Below are 16,747 nucleotides of genomic sequence, written 5' to 3'. Positions count from 1 at the left end.
TTGCTGAAAAAGAGCTGGATGGAAATGCAGCAGGGTGTGGAGGAACTGAAGGCAGCCCCTTGCTGCTTTGACTGTTGCTGCACTGGCTGAGGTTTTTCTGTTCTGATTAACAAAATCTGCTTCACCTTTGGTGTCGGGGGGAAGCACAGGCTCTACCTGAGGCACATCCAAAGAAAACATTGGCTTTATCTCCCCTCCAGTGAAAGAAACCAAAACTCCCTTGTGCAAGGACGGGTATGGGGGGAGCATAACTGCTTTTCGGCTGCAGCTGAGCGTGGTGGTGGTGGGCAGGGGTTGCCTGTTTCTGGCAGGGGTTTTGCAGCGATGGGAGCCCCAAAAAACCAAGCTTTGGCTGGAGGGATCTGCATTAGGGGTGTTACTTGGGTCTGCACCTGGTTCTCGGCTTCAACATCCCCCTTACTGCAGCTTTCCGAGAGGGAGTCTTGCTGCAGGGGTCTGCAACTAAGTGGGGAGAAAAGGGGGGGCTGCAGAGCCCCTTTTCAGGGGCAGAGCCCGGTGCATTTCCTTGCAAGGAGTGGGGGTGCAGAGCCCCTTTTCGGGGGCAGAGCCCGGTGCATTTCCTTGCAAGGAGTGGGGGTGCAGAGCCCCTTTTCGGGGGCAGAGCCCGGTGCATTTCCTTGCAAGGAGTGGGGGTGCAGAGCCCCTTTTCGGGGGCAGAGCCCGGTGCATTTCCTTGCAAGGAGTGGGGGTGCAGAGCCCCTTTTCGGGGGCAGAGCCCGGTGCATTTCCTCGCAAGGAGAGGGGGTGCAAAGCCCCTTTTCGGGGCTGGACCCCGGCTATTTTGTTGTGGGGGGTGCAGAGCCCCCCTCGTGGGGCAGAGCCCGGTGCCTTGCCCTGCCACGGAGAGGCTGCAAAGCTCCGTGGGGCGGGGGGGAGCAGCACCCGGGGAGGTTCCTTGCGGGGGGGGGGGGGGGGGGGTAAAGGACTACAAGTCCCAGCGGCCCCCGCGCGCCGCCCTTCCGCCGCGCGCCGTGGAGCTGGGTGCGCGCGGGGCTCCGGCCCCGGGGCGCCCGCACCCCGGCCCACGCGTGCCCGCCCGCCATGAGCTCAGGTGAGGGGCCCCACGCGTGGGGGGGGGGGTGCGGTGTGCACGGCCCCCCGGCTCGCATCGGGGAGCTGCGGGGTTTGCGCTGCGTGCGGGGCCCCACGAGTGTTGCATCGTGCACGGCCCACGGGGGTTACATTGTGCGTGGCCCCACGGTTGCATTGTGCATATTCCTGCCGTTGCATCGTGCGTGGCCCACGGGGGTTGCATTGTGCATGTCCCCACGGTTGCATTTTGCGTGGGCCCCGGGGGTTGCGCTCATCCCCCCTCAGCCGTGCCTGTGCCATGGGTTGTGCAGGAAGGGGAGGCTGCGCCAAGGGTGCAGAGGAGAGGGCAGCTCTGCTTTATTTTGCTTTATTTTGCTTTATTTTGCTTTATTTCCCCCTCCAGCAAGGTTTGCAAAAGGAGGAGCAGGGGATGGTGCAAAGTGGGGTGCTGCCCCCTCCCTGGCATCGCAGGTTTGGGGGGTGGCAGAGCAGAGTGGGGAGCGCAGTGTCCGGCGGGACACGAGCTCTTGGCCCCGCTCCTGTCGACGTCGGTGCATGGGACTCTGTGCACCCATTAATCCACGCAAAACGTGGGGAAACAAAACCCAAGCGTCGCTTTGGGATGCTCCGAGACCACCAAACCCCACGGCTGAATCCCTGCATCCCGCCGGGGGCTGCTTCCCCGCAAGCAGGTTGCTCCGACTCGGCCTTCGGGGAGGCTCTGAGCTCGTCGGGGTCTGCAGCTGGCGCGAAGCGTCCCTTTGCGGCATCTGCAGTCGACGTCGTGGAGACGGGGGTGGATTTTCAGGTTGTGAAGGACCACGTTGCCTTTCTGACCCCACGAGCGGAGCAATCCCGGCGTTTTCTCGTGCTGGTAAAAGACGTAACGCGGTGTCAGATAAACGAGCCTTGACTTGGCATCGCTGCTGACCGCAGCGCGGCCTTGAAGCCGAAAGATGCTTTGCAGGCTCGAGGCTGGCAGGGGGGGAAAAGGCATCCCAGGCGTTCAGAAGAGGTTGAGAAATGCGATATGGCACTGGAGAAAGCATCCGAGGTGTCCTGCATCCCTCGTGTCGGCGGCGTTTCCCATTCCAGGGCATACGGAAGTGGCACAGCGTGTGCGATCTTTGCCCGTTTCCTTTCAAATTTGCCCCGGTTGGCGCAGAGGAGTTTCTTGAAGGCAGCGCAGGGGCGAGAGAGGAAGAGCTTTGTGGCAGGAAAGGGAGGAGTGTGACCGTCAGAGGGCTCTTTGGGTGCCCGGGCTCGGCTCCCCGGGGCTTGCCCGGCTGTGCCGTGGCCGTAGTCCCTACCACCGCGGTCCCTGCCACCGTGCTGACCCCGCTCGCAGCCCCTCGGACCCCCTTCGCCCGTCTTTTGCTCCAGATCAGCAGCGTAGCAGCGCTCAGGGGTTAAACCTCACCCTTTCTTTTCCCTGCGCTACATTTAAGGGTACCCAGGTTTAACGCTGCCAGCCTGGCTGGAGAGGCAGGAGATGCTCAACACACCAAAACAGGGATGGGCTGCGAGGAGCACAGCCCCTCTCTCCCTAAGGGAAGTAGGAGCCTTCTATTTAACCAGAATTTAGGGAAAACGTGGGGTTTGGATATATTTTTCCCCCCCTTGCCCAAGCGAGGATGCTCCCTGAAGCCGCCGGGCGCTTTCTCCAGCTTGGCAGGTGGTTTTGGCGTACGGCGAGGTCTTGCAAAACCGGGTGCGGGAGAGGTCAGAGCGATGCCTGCCTGGGGTGGGGGAGGAACCCGCCTCGCCGGAAGGGTTTGACCGCCGTTGTCTCAGCCGGTGTCGTCAGCACGTGGCGAAGCAAACGCTGCCCGTGCTGCCGGCCTCCTCCCCGCGGGTGACCCTTCCCTGCAAATCTAAACCGAAACCAGTTTGAGGTGGACAGGGCTGCTGGGAGGGAGCCTTGCCTACGAGGACTTTATTTTCTCAAGGGTTTGATGCATGAGAGCAATTTCCCCGGGGTTACCGGCAATGGCAGAACCTGAATCCTCGTCTTCCACGTCCCCACCTTGTATCGAGCCCGTCTCGTCCTTTTGTTTCTTCCAGCCTTGGGGTGTTTTTCCAGCTGCGCTCCCCCGGCGGGTGCTGCCATGTCTGGGTAGGACCAGACCGCCTGGTAAAACGCGTTTGCTCCGGCTGCGTGGCAGGCAGGGCGACACGTTCCTCTCCAGTTGGCTCGCGCGGACGAGTTTACGTTGGCTTGGTGGAAAGGGCAGGAGAATCGACGCCATCTCATCTCAACCCCTCGCTGGGTCTGGGCTTGCAGCCGGCCGTGACATCTCCCGTCCCAAACTAGAGCCTGAAGCCTGCTCTGAAAGATCCGCCTGAGTTAAATCGTGTCCTACGTGACCCAAACACCGTTTGCCTTTCCTTATCCCTCCTTCCTTCCTTTTGTCTCCTCCTGATTTTTCATTTCCCTGTCTCCAAGGGCCTGGATTGACCTTGCCCCATCCCATTGAGCAGACAGCACCAGACCTTGCTGGCTGGAGCAGTCACCTCCCTGGGTGGACCTTCCTCTTCTTGCGTGCAACCTCTAGCCTGCACGTGTGGATGGGAGATGATGGGTGGATAGAAGATGAGGGAGGGAGGGAGGAAGGAGACTGCTCGGGAAGCCCTGAGCATCCAGTGAGGACCACAAGAGTGGAGGGACATCTAAAAGTCCACTTGGGGTTGGTTGGTTTTGAGAAAGGTGCTCGTAAAAGGGCTGTGGCTGCAAAAGGAGCGTGTGGAGAAGGTCTCTGGGACCAGCACCTGTGTGCTTTCGGGGGGGGTGTGCTGCCGGGGAGAAAGGCTGCGTCTCGGGTCAAAACCTCGGGGCAAGGACCCGCGCTGGTGTTTGCAAGTGGTGGCTGCTGGGGCTGCTTTGCAGAGGGGCGTTCACTGCCCAGGCTCCAGGTTTCCAGCTCCGCTTTCCGGTGTCAGAGGGTACGTCCTCCCCTGCTAGGACATGTGCTGGATGTCAGGGCGTCCTGAGCATCTTTCTCCCCAGTCTTCCCTCGAACCTCGACAGCGGGGACGCGTGGCGGTTCTCTGAAAGGTGCAAGACAGGGCGCGAACTCTTTTCGGAGCCGGGCAGCTGCGAGGACTTCCAGCGGCGTTTTGGCCGCGCAAACCTGGCGTCGGCGGGGAATCGTGGCTCCCCTCTTCCCTTTGCAAGCCGGGCTGGTGCATCGCTGACCCCTCCCCGAGTTTGCAGCCGCTCCTGCCTGTTTTCCCCTCCTTAATCCCCCTTTAGCAGCAGAGAGAGAAGCAAATCTCTTCCCAGGGCTCTCCAGAGGAGCTCAGGGGTAAAAACCCCCCTACTTTGGGAGCCGGAGGAGGGACGGCCGGGTGCCCCCGTGCCGTGTTTGCCGACGAGGTGTGGCCGCTACGCCGCGATTCAAACTGGTAGCGCAGCTTCGCGGTGCTTTGCCCTCCCCTCCGCCGGCGCCGGATGCTTCCCGGACACGTCCGCCGGCGGGCAGGTGATGACAGCCGTGCCGATCCCATCCCAACCGGGGACGGCTCCGCTTGCGCAACCGGCGGGGTAAGGCGCGGTGAGTCAAGGCGAGAGCCCTTTCTCGCTCGCCGTGTTTTGGGGAGCAGCCGGGATGGGAGCGGGAGGTGAGAAAACCCACGGGGACGGGGCGGGGGGTTGTGCAAGAGCCGCAGCTCCGCGGGACGGAGCCGCTTGCGGCCGTGCTCGTAGGCTCCTCCAAAAGATTTGCTGCTTATAGGAAAGGGTCAAGAAAGTCGTAATAATTTTGTTGTTGCTAACCGCGGAGTTCAGGCGGAGAGCCGGGCTGTGCTTCTCGCTACCTCGGTTTGGCGAGGTGCAGAAAGCAAATGAGGTTTTTTGGGGGACGTTTCGATACTTTCCCCCTCCTGCAAACCCTGCAGACAGCGCTGGGGAAAAGCCTTTGTGCGAGGCACCCCCTCGCCCTCTCCTTTGTTCTGCTCTTTTGAAGGGCAGCCCACGCTCCTCCTCGCCCTCCCGCACCCGCTCCCGGCCTCCTTTAACCTGGAATCGATGCTTTTCGCGGGGTTCGACACCGGCAGCGGGGAGATCTGACATCTCCCCTCCTTGCGGGCCCTTGGCGAGCTTCGCAGCCGTTCCTTTTGGCTCCTGGGAGGGCTTTTGTTTTAATAAACCATCCCTTGGGCTCATCCCCCCCCCCTTCCCCAACCCGAAACTTATCCCTTGGAGCAGTGTTTTGGGAGCTGGCTACCCACTGGGTCGCTGGGCAAGATAGAGACCCTGTCCCCGGTGGTCATCAAAACCAGGGGATGGTTTTAATTAATCGTTTTTGTCACCTGCAGACGAGCTTTGGGGTCAGACCGGGGAGCGGCAGGAATCCAGCCGGGTTGGCTTTTCCGGCAGAGGACGGGCGCACACCCGGCATGTAAATGGTTAAACCGGTCTGAGTGCCCTCCTGGGAACCTGAACCTGGCCCAGCCAGGAAATTTTCTGGGTTGCTGTTTGTGCCACGTGTTATCTCCCCGCCGCTGCCTTAAGATCCTGGAGTTGGGACGCCGCGGCTTGTAATCCAGAGTGGATTTAGGGGATGAGTGCGTCCAACTTCATGGGATTCAGGGTGACGATTAAAATCCCACCTGGGATGATTACGGTCATGCCTCCGGCGATCTCCGTCTCCCAGGCTGGGCATTGGGGTGCAGCGGAGACCGGGGGGAATCGGAGGTGCTGAGCCGCGCTGGGCATCAGTAAAACTGAAAAAAGCAAATTTTGTGGCCACGTCCTCCCACGCAGGGGGAAACACAAGGAGCAAACAAGCGTGAAAAGCCGCTGGGAGAGCTCTCCCTGCACTTGACCTGGCTCTGCACCAGCCCTGCTCCCTTCCCCCCCCCCCGTTTTTGTGCCAGTTTTTCTCCCCGGGCTCCTTTGGCATCGTTCGCGTGACTGTCACGTGCCGCGGGAGGGTGACCGGGCAGTGCTGGGGTGCCCCGTGCCCGCAGCATCCCCCTGCGCAGCGGAGGTGGCCCCGAGCGGCTCTGCCGGGAGCCGGGGTGGATGGCAGAGGGGACACCGCGTCCAGCCACCTTCTGGGACTGATCCGGGGATGTCATCGCTGCAGCCGGGAGCCCATCATTGTGGCATCTTCTAAATAACGCTTTGGATCAGCTCCTCTTATTTTTTTCCCCTGTTTTTTTGACTTTGCAGACAACAGCAGGCTGTTGGGGAACCAGCGGCCGGGCTACGGGACACTGCAGCGAGACACCGATAAATCCCGCATGGTAGGTCCGAGGGCTTGGCCGCGGGGAAGAAGGCACGCTCGGGAAGGGTTGGCACAAAAAATGCATTTTATCTGCAAAGCTGGCGCGAGACGGGGGTTTTCCAGCCCCAAAGCTACTTGGTTGTCACCTGCCTGGTGTTAAATCACGCCAGGAGGCTTAGGGCTTTTATGAGTTTAGGATTTAGATGCTCGATAATTATAGTTTTAGTTTATCTTATGAATAAGCATCCCCGTAAAGGTCACCTCCTTTCTTCCAGGAGGTCACGGGCTACCAGACCAAGACGTGGCGGGTGGCCCTGTGCCACGCTTGCTCCGTGCTGACGGCGGGGCTGCTCCTCGTCCTCTTCCACTGGAAGCCGAGCCTGGAGGTGCAGGTGAAATGCAAGCCCTGCGCCCTGGGCCAGGCCGACTGGGTCATCATCAGAGTAAGTCCCCGGAGGGGTCCAGGGCACCCAAGGAGCTGAGCTTGGGCTCTGCCACCGACTTCCCAGGAGGGCCCTGGGCATGTTCCTTGCTGCTTGTCACCCTCCCCTCCCTAACTGTGTTTGACATCTCTTTTCATCAAGCAATATGCTACCCCACAGCCAAATTATTCCAGGAATAATAATTATTCCTGGAATAATTTTGCGCCTTCCCCTTCCGTTTCAGCCACCCTGGCTTTGCATTTCTCTTTATTGTCCCTGAATCCCAGCCAGGTGGCCAGGGACTCCCTGCCTGCGATGCCTGCGCAGGGCAGGACCGCTGCCCCTGTTTGAAGGAGCAGGGGGGACACGCGGGGAGCTCCCCGTTTTCCTCTGCTCAGCCCCTTGCCTGTCTCGCAGGACCGATTCGGACAGTGCTTCACCACCCGCGTGCGCACGGAGGCGCTGGGCGAGGGCAGGTGAGCCGGGCTCACGTCCCCGCGGCGACGCCGGCGGGCAGGGGCTCGCGTCTGCTTTTGGCTTGGAGGAGGGGGGCGTTTGCAGCGGTGCATGGGGAGGGACTGACCCTTGGTTTTCTACCCCGAGCAGCCTGGAGCATCACCCCGGGGCCAGGCTGGAGGACCGGAGGACCAGCATCGCCATCGGTGTGTCGGATGAGGAGGAGAGCCGGGACACCATCCGGCTCCATGAGAAAGAAGAGGTAACGCCAGCGACCCTTCCCTGTAAATCCTCTCCCTTGGCGTGGGCTGCCCTCGTGTCCCGCTAACACCTTATTTTTTCCATCCCGCTCTGCTCAGAAGAACATCTTGCGGTACTATCTCTTTGAGGGCATGCGCTACGTCTGGATCGAACGGCGGCAGGCATACTGCAAAGTCAGGTATTTCTCTGTCCCCCCGCCCCGGCACGGCAAACTTCTCTGCATCTCTCTGCTCCTCTCCTTGGCCCCTCAGCTCCCCCCCCCCAAAATGATCCTGACCCGGCTGGAAGTCACATAACCGCGCTGGAGCTTTTCTCCACGCTGCAAAGCCTTTGGAGACCATCCCCGGGGCGTTGGGTCGGGGAAAGCCGCGCTGCCTCTCCCCCCCAAGTTGTTGACGTTGCCCTTCTTTGTGGGCAGAGGAAACCGGGTGAAGCGGTTTGGCAGCTGCCCCGTGCTGGGTGGTCCCCACCGCGCGGTGCTGCTCGCGGCTCTCCGAACTGTGCCCCTTTTGTTCCCGCTCCTTGGCACCCGCGGGCTGCGGTGGATGCCGAGGAACAAGATGCTCTCCCTTTCCCAAAGGGTTTTTTTTTTGTCACCAAGGACTTGGACGTGGTGTTTGTTCTGCCGGGCCAGGCTCCTGCTGATTTTGACTCCGTTTTTCTGTTTTTCTTTCTCCTCGGGCTTGCCAGCGCCTTGGATGAAGGCTGGACCTGCGCAGATCTCCACCTCTCCCAGGCTGGGCTCGACCAGCAAGACCACAACACCAGGTGGGGATCTTGCAGCTTCGAGGGTCACCCAGGGAGTGCGGGTGAGGTTTTTCCAGGGGCCAGCAAATTCTGGAGCATGGGGTTTTTCTTGCACCCAGACCTCAAAACAGAGGATCGCCAGGTGTGCTGGATTGCCCTGGCTTGGCTTCTCCACGTAACCGAGCTCCCGTGGAGGTCTGGGCAGCGTGAGGGTCCCTCGAGTTGGAAATGCGGCTTTTGCCTAGCACGTGCTTCCCCCGTGCTTTTTCTCTCCCCTTTGCAGAAGGAAGATCTACGGCCCGAACCTCATCGAGGTGCCAGTCAAGTCCTACGCAAGGCTGTTGGTGGAGGAGGTGTGCATCTACGGGCCGGGCTTCGAAAGACCGAGTTGTCCCGGGGCAGATCCTTCCCCTGCTCCATGTCCCTCACTGCAAGTGCTTTGCGGGCCCTTCCTCTCTGGTGGGGAGGAGAGGACTTTAGGAGAAGCAGCTTGGGCAGAGATCAGAGAAGGTAGAGCTGATGCAGCTGCGTCCTGCGTCTTAACTGAGACAGGAGCGTCCCCAGATAGTTGCAGAGGTGGCTGAGCATCCTCAGGACTTCTGACCGTAAGCAAAGCTGGGGAGGACGGAGGGTTTGTGAGATGTCAGCTAATCCGTCCCCAGCCCCAGGGGAGGGCCAGCTTCTCCTCTGCATCAGCAGTTGTTCCTCAAGGAGCCTGGAGGTCTCACGATGGGCTGGAGGAAACTGTCCCCCCCAAACCTGCTCTTTCTCCCTGTTCCCTTCCAGGTGCTCAATCCATTCTACATCTTCCAAGTGTTCAGCATCGTGCTGTGGGTCTGCGACGCCTATTACTACTACGCTGCCTGCATCTTCCTCATCTCCACCATCTCCTTAGGGCTGTCCCTCTACGAGACAAGGAAGGTTGGTGATGGGCTTATTTGGGACATAGCCCGTTTTCTGATGGCGTTTGACCTCTGTGCTGATGCTGAACCCCCTCTGAGCCCAGCTGGGTGAGGACAACCCATACTCCAATGGTGGGGCAGGTTTTCCTTGTCCTTCATCCGCGGTCCCAAGCCTTTGAGACCTGTTTTACGGATGCTTTGCTGTGCTTTTTGAGCTGCCCGTGGGTGGCTGCTAACTGCTCCCTCCCTTGCAGCAAAGTGCTACGCTGCAAAACATGGCCAAGATGTCGGTCGGCGTCCGAGTCCGCCGCCCCAGCGGGGGTGAGTGTGGTGCCCGCGATGAGCCAGGGCTCCAGGCATGGTGCCGGGATGACGTGTCTGAGCACGGCCGCGCTTTTTTCCAGAGGAGATGGTGGTGAGCTCCGCGGACCTGGTGCCGGGCGATTGCATCAGCCTCCCCGCGGACGGGATGCTGGTCCCTTGCGACGCCGCGCTGCTAACGGGCGAGTGCATGGTCAACGAGAGCATGCTGACGGGTGAGAGCCCCGGCACCCCGGTGGGCTGCGCGCCTCCGCCACCCCGGCTTTCGCTGGGGATTTTGGGGGAGAGGACGAGCCTTGTATCTCGGTGGCCCTGCGGCAGCCCCTTCCCATCCAGGCTGGTTGGATCCTGACTGCCCGGGGTGATAAACCTCCCTCCATGACGTTCCTCACCGCAGGGGAGAGCGTGCCGGTGATGAAAACCCCTCTCCCGGCCGGCAGCCAGGCAGCCAGCACCGTCTATTCCCCCGAGGAGCACAGGCGGCACACGTTGTTCTGCGGGACGCAGGTCATCCAAGCCAAGTCCTACGTGGGCAGAGAAGTGCTGGCCGTGGTGACCCGCACAGGTAATGGCATTGAGGGGAAAACCGGGACTAAGCCGCATCCTTCGGAGCGGTGACTTTGCACGTGCTTACCTTCTGCCCCTCTCCCGCAGGGTTTTGCACGGCCAAAGGGGATCTCATCAGCTCCATCCTCTACCCCAAACCTGTGAGCTTCAAGTTCTACAAGGATGCTGTGAAATTCGTCCTTTTCCTCGCCATCCTGGGTACGTCTGGGCGTGGAGACACGGCCAGGAGCAGCCAAACTCCTCTTAAATGGTTGAACCCACCCTTCGTCTGCTTTGCTTTGTAACCGAGCCCCTTCTCCCCCCTGCACAGCTTTTATCGGCACGCTGTACAGCATCCTCATCTTGGTTAAAAACCAGGTAGGGTTGTTGGAGCTGGTGAATCCTCGAGCGCAGGCCGGCGCTGCAGGTGGGGATGGGTGAGGGCTATCAGGATGCCCACCCCTCTTCCTCCTCGCCTGCCAGGTCCCCGTGGAGCAAATCATCATCCGTGCCCTCGACCTCGTCACCGTCATTGTGCCCCCGGCTCTCCCGGCTGCGATGACAGTGGGCACCATCTACGCCCAGAACAGGCTGAAGAAACAGGGCATCTTCTGCATCAGCCCTCCCCGAATCAACCTCTGCGGGAAGATCCGCCTGGTTTGCTTCGACAAGGTGAGTCCCAAGCCGTGGGACGCCGTGGGACGCCGGTTTCCAGCTCGGGGGGCTGGCCTGGACCCACCGCGCTCTCCCCGCAGACGGGAACCCTGACGGAGGAAGGTCTGGACATCTGGGGGGTGGTCCCGCTGGAGAACAACCACTTCATGCCCATCGTCCACGAGCCCCGCTGCTTGCCCGCCGGTCCCTTGCTCTACTCCCTGGCCGCCTGCCACACCGTCTCGCTGCTGCGGGCGCAGCCCGTCGGGGACCCCGTGGACCTCAAGATGGTGGAGTCCACCGGCTGGGTAAGACCAGCGGCAAAGCTGCAGGTCTATAAAGGTGGCAGACGTCTTGCTCTGCCAGGAGAGGGGGTGTTTAAAACCATCCGTGGGCTGCTGGGGGGTGGATGGGGCTTGGGGCTTGCAAGGCAGGGCTTTGCCATCTCAGCATCTGCCTTGGTTTCAGCGCCTGGAGATGACGGAGGAGGAGGAAGGTGACCTGCCCGCCTTCCAGCAGTTTGGGACGAAGGTCTTGGCTGTGATGAAACCTCCGCCCGAGGAAGAACAGCCGCGAGACAGGGTAGGTCCCGTGGACCAGAGTGGCTCAGGTTCCCCAAGTCACTGGGTCTGTACCCCCAAAGGGTGGTTGTGCTTCGCGGCCCCTGGAGAGGTTGTACCTCCCAGAGAAGTTCCTGCCTGGCCCTGACACCCGCTCCCTGTCCTCCGCAGAAGCACCAGTCGCCCGTGGGGATCCTCCGGCGTTTCCCCTTCTCCTCCGCCTTGCAGAGGATGAGCGTCCTGGTGAAGCTGCCCGGCGAAGCCTCAGCCCATGTCTACATCAAGGGTGCCCCGGAGATGGTGGCCAGCCTTTGCAGGAAGGAAACAGGTACGTGCTGGGCTTCGCTATCACCCCCCAGCTGAGAAGCGGCCGGTCCTGCTGCTCCATCATCTGCATCCCTGCAGCTCATCCCCGCCAGGAATTATCCTCGGTGATGCTGCGGGGCAGTTCTCGGAGGGCTTTGGATTAGCTCCAGCCACGTGGGGGGAAGAAAATAGGAGCCAGAAGACAGGGAAGGGGGTTGGGGTCTGGATGAGCGTCCAAAGCCCTTCAGTCCTGTGGGAGCTCGAGCCCCGGCTCCCCTCGCCAGGTCTACGCAGCCCGGGTTCATTCAGGAACGATTTTGACTTTGCTTTTCCCCTCGCGGCTGGCAGTGCCCGTGGATTTCTCCCAGATGCTGCGACTCTACACCACGGATGGTTTCCGCGTCTTGGGTCTGGCTTGCAAACCCCTGAGCGCAGTGACCACCTTCGAGGAGGCCCTGCAGCTCCCGAGGTTGGTGCCAACAACTTTCTTCTCCGTTTAGATCTTGTTTGCTCCGAGCGTTTCACGGGATGCTTTGCTGCCCTGCAGCCTGCCCCATCCTAGCAGCCTGCAAGGAATTAAACCCTAACCCGTACTAAAGCAACTGCTGGCTGCCCCCCAGATGGATTTTTAGCTGTTTATACCGATGGATCCTCTCTGCCTTCTGTTGAAGATGGTGTTGAACGGCTCGTTGTATCCCACCAGGGACTCCGCGGAGAGCAGCCTGACCTTCCTGGGGTTCCTCGTCATGAAAAACGTCCTCAAGCCAGAGTCTGCGCCCGTGATTCACCTCCTGAGGAATGCCAACATCCGCCCCGTCATGGTGACAGGTGACCCTGCGGAGGGGAACGGGGACACCGGCCTCGGGGAAGAGATGGGACACAGACGACCCTTGACGTCGTGCAAGGGTGAAGGGTTTCTCCACCAGAAATCGGTGGCCTGAAGCAGCTGGGAGGCACGGCGAGGACTCCTGGACCCTCCCTGCTGCTTGCCTTGCCGGTGGGCTCACGGCAGCGGGGGCGTGGAAGGGTGCAGGATGCTTTTTCATGGATGCAGCATGAACCCGCAGACCTGGGGGGGGGCGGCTGAAACAGCAAAACTGCTCACGGTTTCACTGCCCATCCCATAAATGTCGGTATCTCGTGAGCAGGCCGAATTGCCTGGCTAACGGGGGGGGAACGTAGGAGTCGCCTTCGGGTGCTTTGCAAGCGAGGCGAGCAGCGCTGCTTGTTTGAAGCTGCTGCCTTTCTTTGGGGTAGGGCAGATAAGAGATTTTGGAGCTCTTCCCCGAAACTCAGGGAAGCAAAGGGACCCCCAAGGTGGCTGGGAGAGGGGATGCGGCAGGTTTGAGCTGTTCTTCTTGGCTTGCAGCCCACGCGAGACCTTGCCAGCGCTGGCTAGCAAGCGCCGCTCGCGGTTGCTCAGCCCCGCCACCTCTTTCTGCTAGGAGACAACATGCTGACGGCCGTGAACGTGGCCAAGAGCTGCCGCATGGTGGAGCCGAAAGAGCGGGTGATCTTCGTCAACGCCTCCCCGCCCAGCCACGACAAACCCGCCGCTCTGAAATTCATCCTCGCCGAGCACTCCCAGGGCGAAGAGCAGCTGGAGGTGAGTCTGGAGGCAACGTTTCGGGGGGTTTTGGAAAGCCCAAACTGCCAGTCACCTTGCAGGACTTTTTTTTTCCCAGCATCGTTACCCTTAGAGGCAATTATGGGTGCGATTCTGCCCCTTATTAAATGCCTCCTTTAGGAGAAGATAACCTGCTCCTGTTTCTCCCTGGGAGCACGTCAGGCTGGAGCTGATGCTCCAAACACCCGCGTCGGATGTGGCCAGCACCGTGCTGCTCGGGTCCTGCTCCAGACTTGGCATGAAGGGCTGGGTCACACACGCTTTTCATCCCAAATACCATCATTTATGTGCCTGAAATTGAGGTTTAAGGGAAGCTGCTTTACCTCCTGCTCCGTGTGGATTGAGGATGCCGGTTCCGACCCTTGCCCGGGGGCTCAGCAGGGATTTGAGCGCAAGTCAAAGCCCCGCTGCAGAAAAAGGAGTTGTTTTTCTTGGCAGGGTCTGCACCAGCGCGACGGCTGCTTCCTCCAGCCGCAGCCCTGCCACTTCGCGCTGAACGGCAAATCCTTCGCCGTGGTTTGCGAGCACTTCACCGACCTGCTGCCAAAAGTGAGTCCGAGGGTGGGGAATCCTTCGGCAAGGTTGACCTGGCCGGGGTTTCGTGCTGCAGCCTCGCGGCTCCGAAACAAAATGCCCTGAGGGTTTTGGTTTTTACCGGTGCAAGATGCCCTCTGCCCTGCTGAGCTGGCAAAGCTCAAAATAAGCACCCAGGGACGCGGGGTGCTGCGATACGAACACGGAGCCTTCCCTTCCTTGCAGATCCTCATCCGAGCCACCGTGTTCGCCCGCATGTCGCCTGACCAGAAGACTCAGCTGGTGTGCAGCCTGCAAGAGCTCAAGTAAGCCCCTCCAGCCCCCAGGGATGGAGGACAGAGGAGGGCAGGGGGGTTGGTCCTCTGCCCCGAGACATCTCTTGTGTGCTGGAGAGGTTGGCAGCTGCGAAATCGCGTCCTGCCCTCTCCCAGTTGTGGGGTTATCCTAAATACGGGGGTGCAACATTGAAGACCCAAAGTTTTCCCCCGTCCTATCGTGAAATACGGGATCCTTTCTCGCCACAGCTACTGCGTGGGGATGTGCGGGGACGGCGCCAACGACTGCGGGGCTCTGAAAGCAGCCGACGTGGGCATTTCGCTGTCGGAGGCGGAGGCGTCGGTGGCCTCGCCGTTCACTTCCCGCATGGCCAACATCGAGTGCGTGCCCGCCGTCATCCGGTGAGCTGGTGGGAGCCGCGTGGTGGGGGATAAAAACCAGGGTGGGGGTCTCATGAGTGCCTCCGTCCCCGCGTTGGGACAGCTCGTGGAAGGGGTGTGGTGGCTGGTGGGTGAACCTCTCTTTCTGCAGGGAGGGCAGGTGCTCGCTGGTCACCTCCTTCGGTGTCTTTAAGTACATGGCCCTGTACAGCCTGGTGCAGTTCGTGTCCGTCCTGCTGCTCTACACGGTGAGTCCTGCGGTTGCCCGAACGCCTGCGATGCTCAGGGATGCCTTTGGGTCACTTTGTCATGGCTGGGTTTTAACCGTCACCTTTCCTAGCCCCTCCGCGGGGTCCTCACAGCTGAGAACGGGTGGTTTCTCCTTCCCAGATCAACACCAACCTGAGCGACTTCCAGTTCCTCTTCTTCGACCTGATCATCACCACCACCGTGGCGGTGCTGATGGGTCGGACGGGTCCTGCCCAGGAGCTGGGAGTGGAGCGTCCCCAAGGGGCGTTGATCAGCGTCCTCGTGCTGGGCAGCCTGCTCCTCCAGACGGCTCTGCTCATCACCGTGCAAGTCCTCAGCTACTTCATCACCGTCTCGCAGAGCTGGTAAGGGACCTGGCTTCATGTGCGTTTAGCGATGGGAACGGCGCAGGGGATTGCAGCGAAGCCCGGGTGCTTGTCCTTGGTTTTGGCCAACGCCGGCTGGCATCAAGGACGCATCCAGCCACCGTGCAGCGAACGGCTCCTGTGTGCTCGTGGAGAACAAGGGGTCGGTGTTTAGACCCTCTCCTTGCCTCCTGCTTCGTCTGACCCCCCGCCTTCTCCCCTGCCTGGCTCAGGTACGTGCCGCTTAACAGCACGGTGATGGCTCCCCAAAACCTGCCCAACTACGAGAACACGGTCCTCTTCTGTGTCACGGGCTTCCAGTACCTCATCCTGGCCGTTGCCATGTCCAAGGGGTACCCGTTTCGGGAGCCGCTCTACACTAACGGTGAGGATGATGCTGGCCACGTGGATGAAGAGAGGCATCAAACCTTCATCCTCCTCCTCAAACCCCTTCCTTCTCGCCCTCAGTGCTCTTCTTGGTAGTCCTCATCCTCCTTTTTGGCCTCATGATATGGTTGACCCTCTACCCGCTGGGCTTCCCCAAAACCCTGCTGAAGCTGCAGGGCATCGACGACTTGAATTTCAAGCTGCTGCTGCTGGGGATCGCCGCCCTCAACTTCTTCACTGCCTTCGTGCTGGAGGTAGGTCAGCCCAGGGTGGGCATTGGGCACACGAGGGACGCGTGGGCTTCCTTTTGGGTCTGTCCGAGCAACCCCTTTTCCAGGAGCTGTGGGCACGGATGGAGCAGGGCTCACCTTGGCATCAGGTCTGCCCTCTCCTCAGGGTCTACAGCCTCCCCAAAACCCGTTCTCCCCCCGTCTTTGCTGCAGACCGCCCTGGACCACGGCTTGCTCAGTTGCCTCCGCAAGCTGCGCCGAAAGAAAGCGTCCAAGAAGCTTTTCAAGAGGTTGGAGAAGGAGCTGAGCCAGCAGCAGCCGTCCTGGCCGCCTCTTAACGAACCACTCTTCGCTACACCCAAGATGTCCATCGCCGTGAGATAGCACGTGTCGGCCTTTCCTCCTGCGCGCTCTGCAGGCAGGCGCTGCCTGCCAGCCCTTGGATGCTGTCGTTTATTTATTTACCCTGGTAAATCGAGGGATGCGGCGGGCAGGCTCCCGCAGGGAGACCCTCAGCATCGCAGCTGTGAATCCGCACCCAGCCATGGCCGAGAGGAGGAGATGCTGGAGAAGCAAACTGGGGGAGAAGGTCCAGAAGAAGAGAAATGGTCCAGCTCAGCTCTTCCTGCAGGACCTCTCCCGCTCCTGTGCTGGCCTCGGACCTGTCTCCCCACGCTGGGCACCGGTGCCCTTTCGCAGAGGGACGCCGCCTTCCTTTTCCTCTCCTGGCTGGTCAAAACCACCAAGAAGAGGGTCCCTGATCTTCTCATGGCGAGGGCACCCACCCCAGCCTCGCGTCTCTGCTCACTGTGAAAGAAAACCCCCTCCGCCTTCCCCCACGACCGCCCTAGATGTGTAGGAACTGTTTACAAACCGCCCCGTCCCCGGCTTGCCAAGGATGCTGCTCAATCCCCAGCGCCTGGGGACCAGCCACGGGCACCTTCTCCGCTTGCGATGCTCCTGCAGAGCACTTCTGCTTTCGGACAGGACCTTTGTAGCATTAAAAAAAAAAAAAAAAACCCCGAATCTCTTTATTTTTTAACTCTACTCCGGTGCATCGAGGTTGTAAGTGCAGTCGGGAGAATGACGTACCGCTTTCGGTTTCCGTATGGTGCTGTCGTGAGCGTTGTCTAATAAATTACCACTATTTTCTTGACCGCTTGCTTGTGCTGCCTGGTGTGGATGGACTTCTTGGGGCAGGACGGCGTCGACGGCGCGGGTGAGTATCGGACGGAGTAGG

The 16,747-nt window shown here is 60.5% G+C and overlaps 1 protein-coding gene across 5 annotated transcripts; it reads left to right on the top strand.

The window, feature by feature from the left end:
• Window positions 1–980: 980 nt before the first annotated feature.
• On the top strand, window positions 981–16,663 carry ATP13A2 (ATPase cation transporting 13A2). Of its 5 annotated transcripts, none has more exons than XM_075172566.1 (29): window positions 981–1,072; window positions 6,230–6,303; window positions 6,560–6,727; window positions 7,124–7,182; window positions 7,313–7,424; window positions 7,525–7,601; window positions 8,114–8,191; window positions 8,454–8,523; window positions 8,957–9,091; window positions 9,327–9,393; window positions 9,477–9,608; window positions 9,791–9,958; window positions 10,048–10,158; window positions 10,271–10,317; window positions 10,423–10,611; window positions 10,695–10,901; window positions 11,062–11,175; window positions 11,325–11,481; window positions 11,808–11,928; window positions 12,163–12,287; window positions 12,905–13,065; window positions 13,525–13,635; window positions 13,846–13,925; window positions 14,145–14,297; window positions 14,428–14,524; window positions 14,667–14,890; window positions 15,124–15,275; window positions 15,359–15,531; window positions 15,721–16,663. In XM_075172566.1, exons 1-29 carry the CDS (start codon window positions 1,063–1,065, stop codon window positions 15,889–15,891), a joined length of 3,543 nt encoding a protein of 1,180 aa, XP_075028667.1. In that variant the 5' UTR covers window positions 981–1,062; the 3' UTR covers window positions 15,892–16,663. The 5 variants fall into 5 exon arrangements, with proteins under 5 accessions (XP_075028667.1, XP_075028666.1, XP_075028668.1 ...); XM_075172565.1 differs by having other exon boundaries at window positions 7,522–7,601; XM_075172567.1 differs by lacking the exon at window positions 13,525–13,635 and having other exon boundaries at window positions 7,522–7,601.
• Window positions 16,664–16,747: the final 84 nt, after the last annotated feature.

The sequence above is a fragment of the Calonectris borealis genome, chromosome 23 (genome assembly GCF_964195595.1).
Source record: "Calonectris borealis chromosome 23, bCalBor7.hap1.2, whole genome shotgun sequence".
In the NCBI taxonomy this organism is placed as follows: domain Eukaryota; kingdom Metazoa; phylum Chordata; class Aves; order Procellariiformes; family Procellariidae; genus Calonectris; species Calonectris borealis.
The sequence above is the reverse complement of the archived record's forward strand: the minus strand, read 5'-3'. Positions and strand labels throughout refer to the sequence as shown.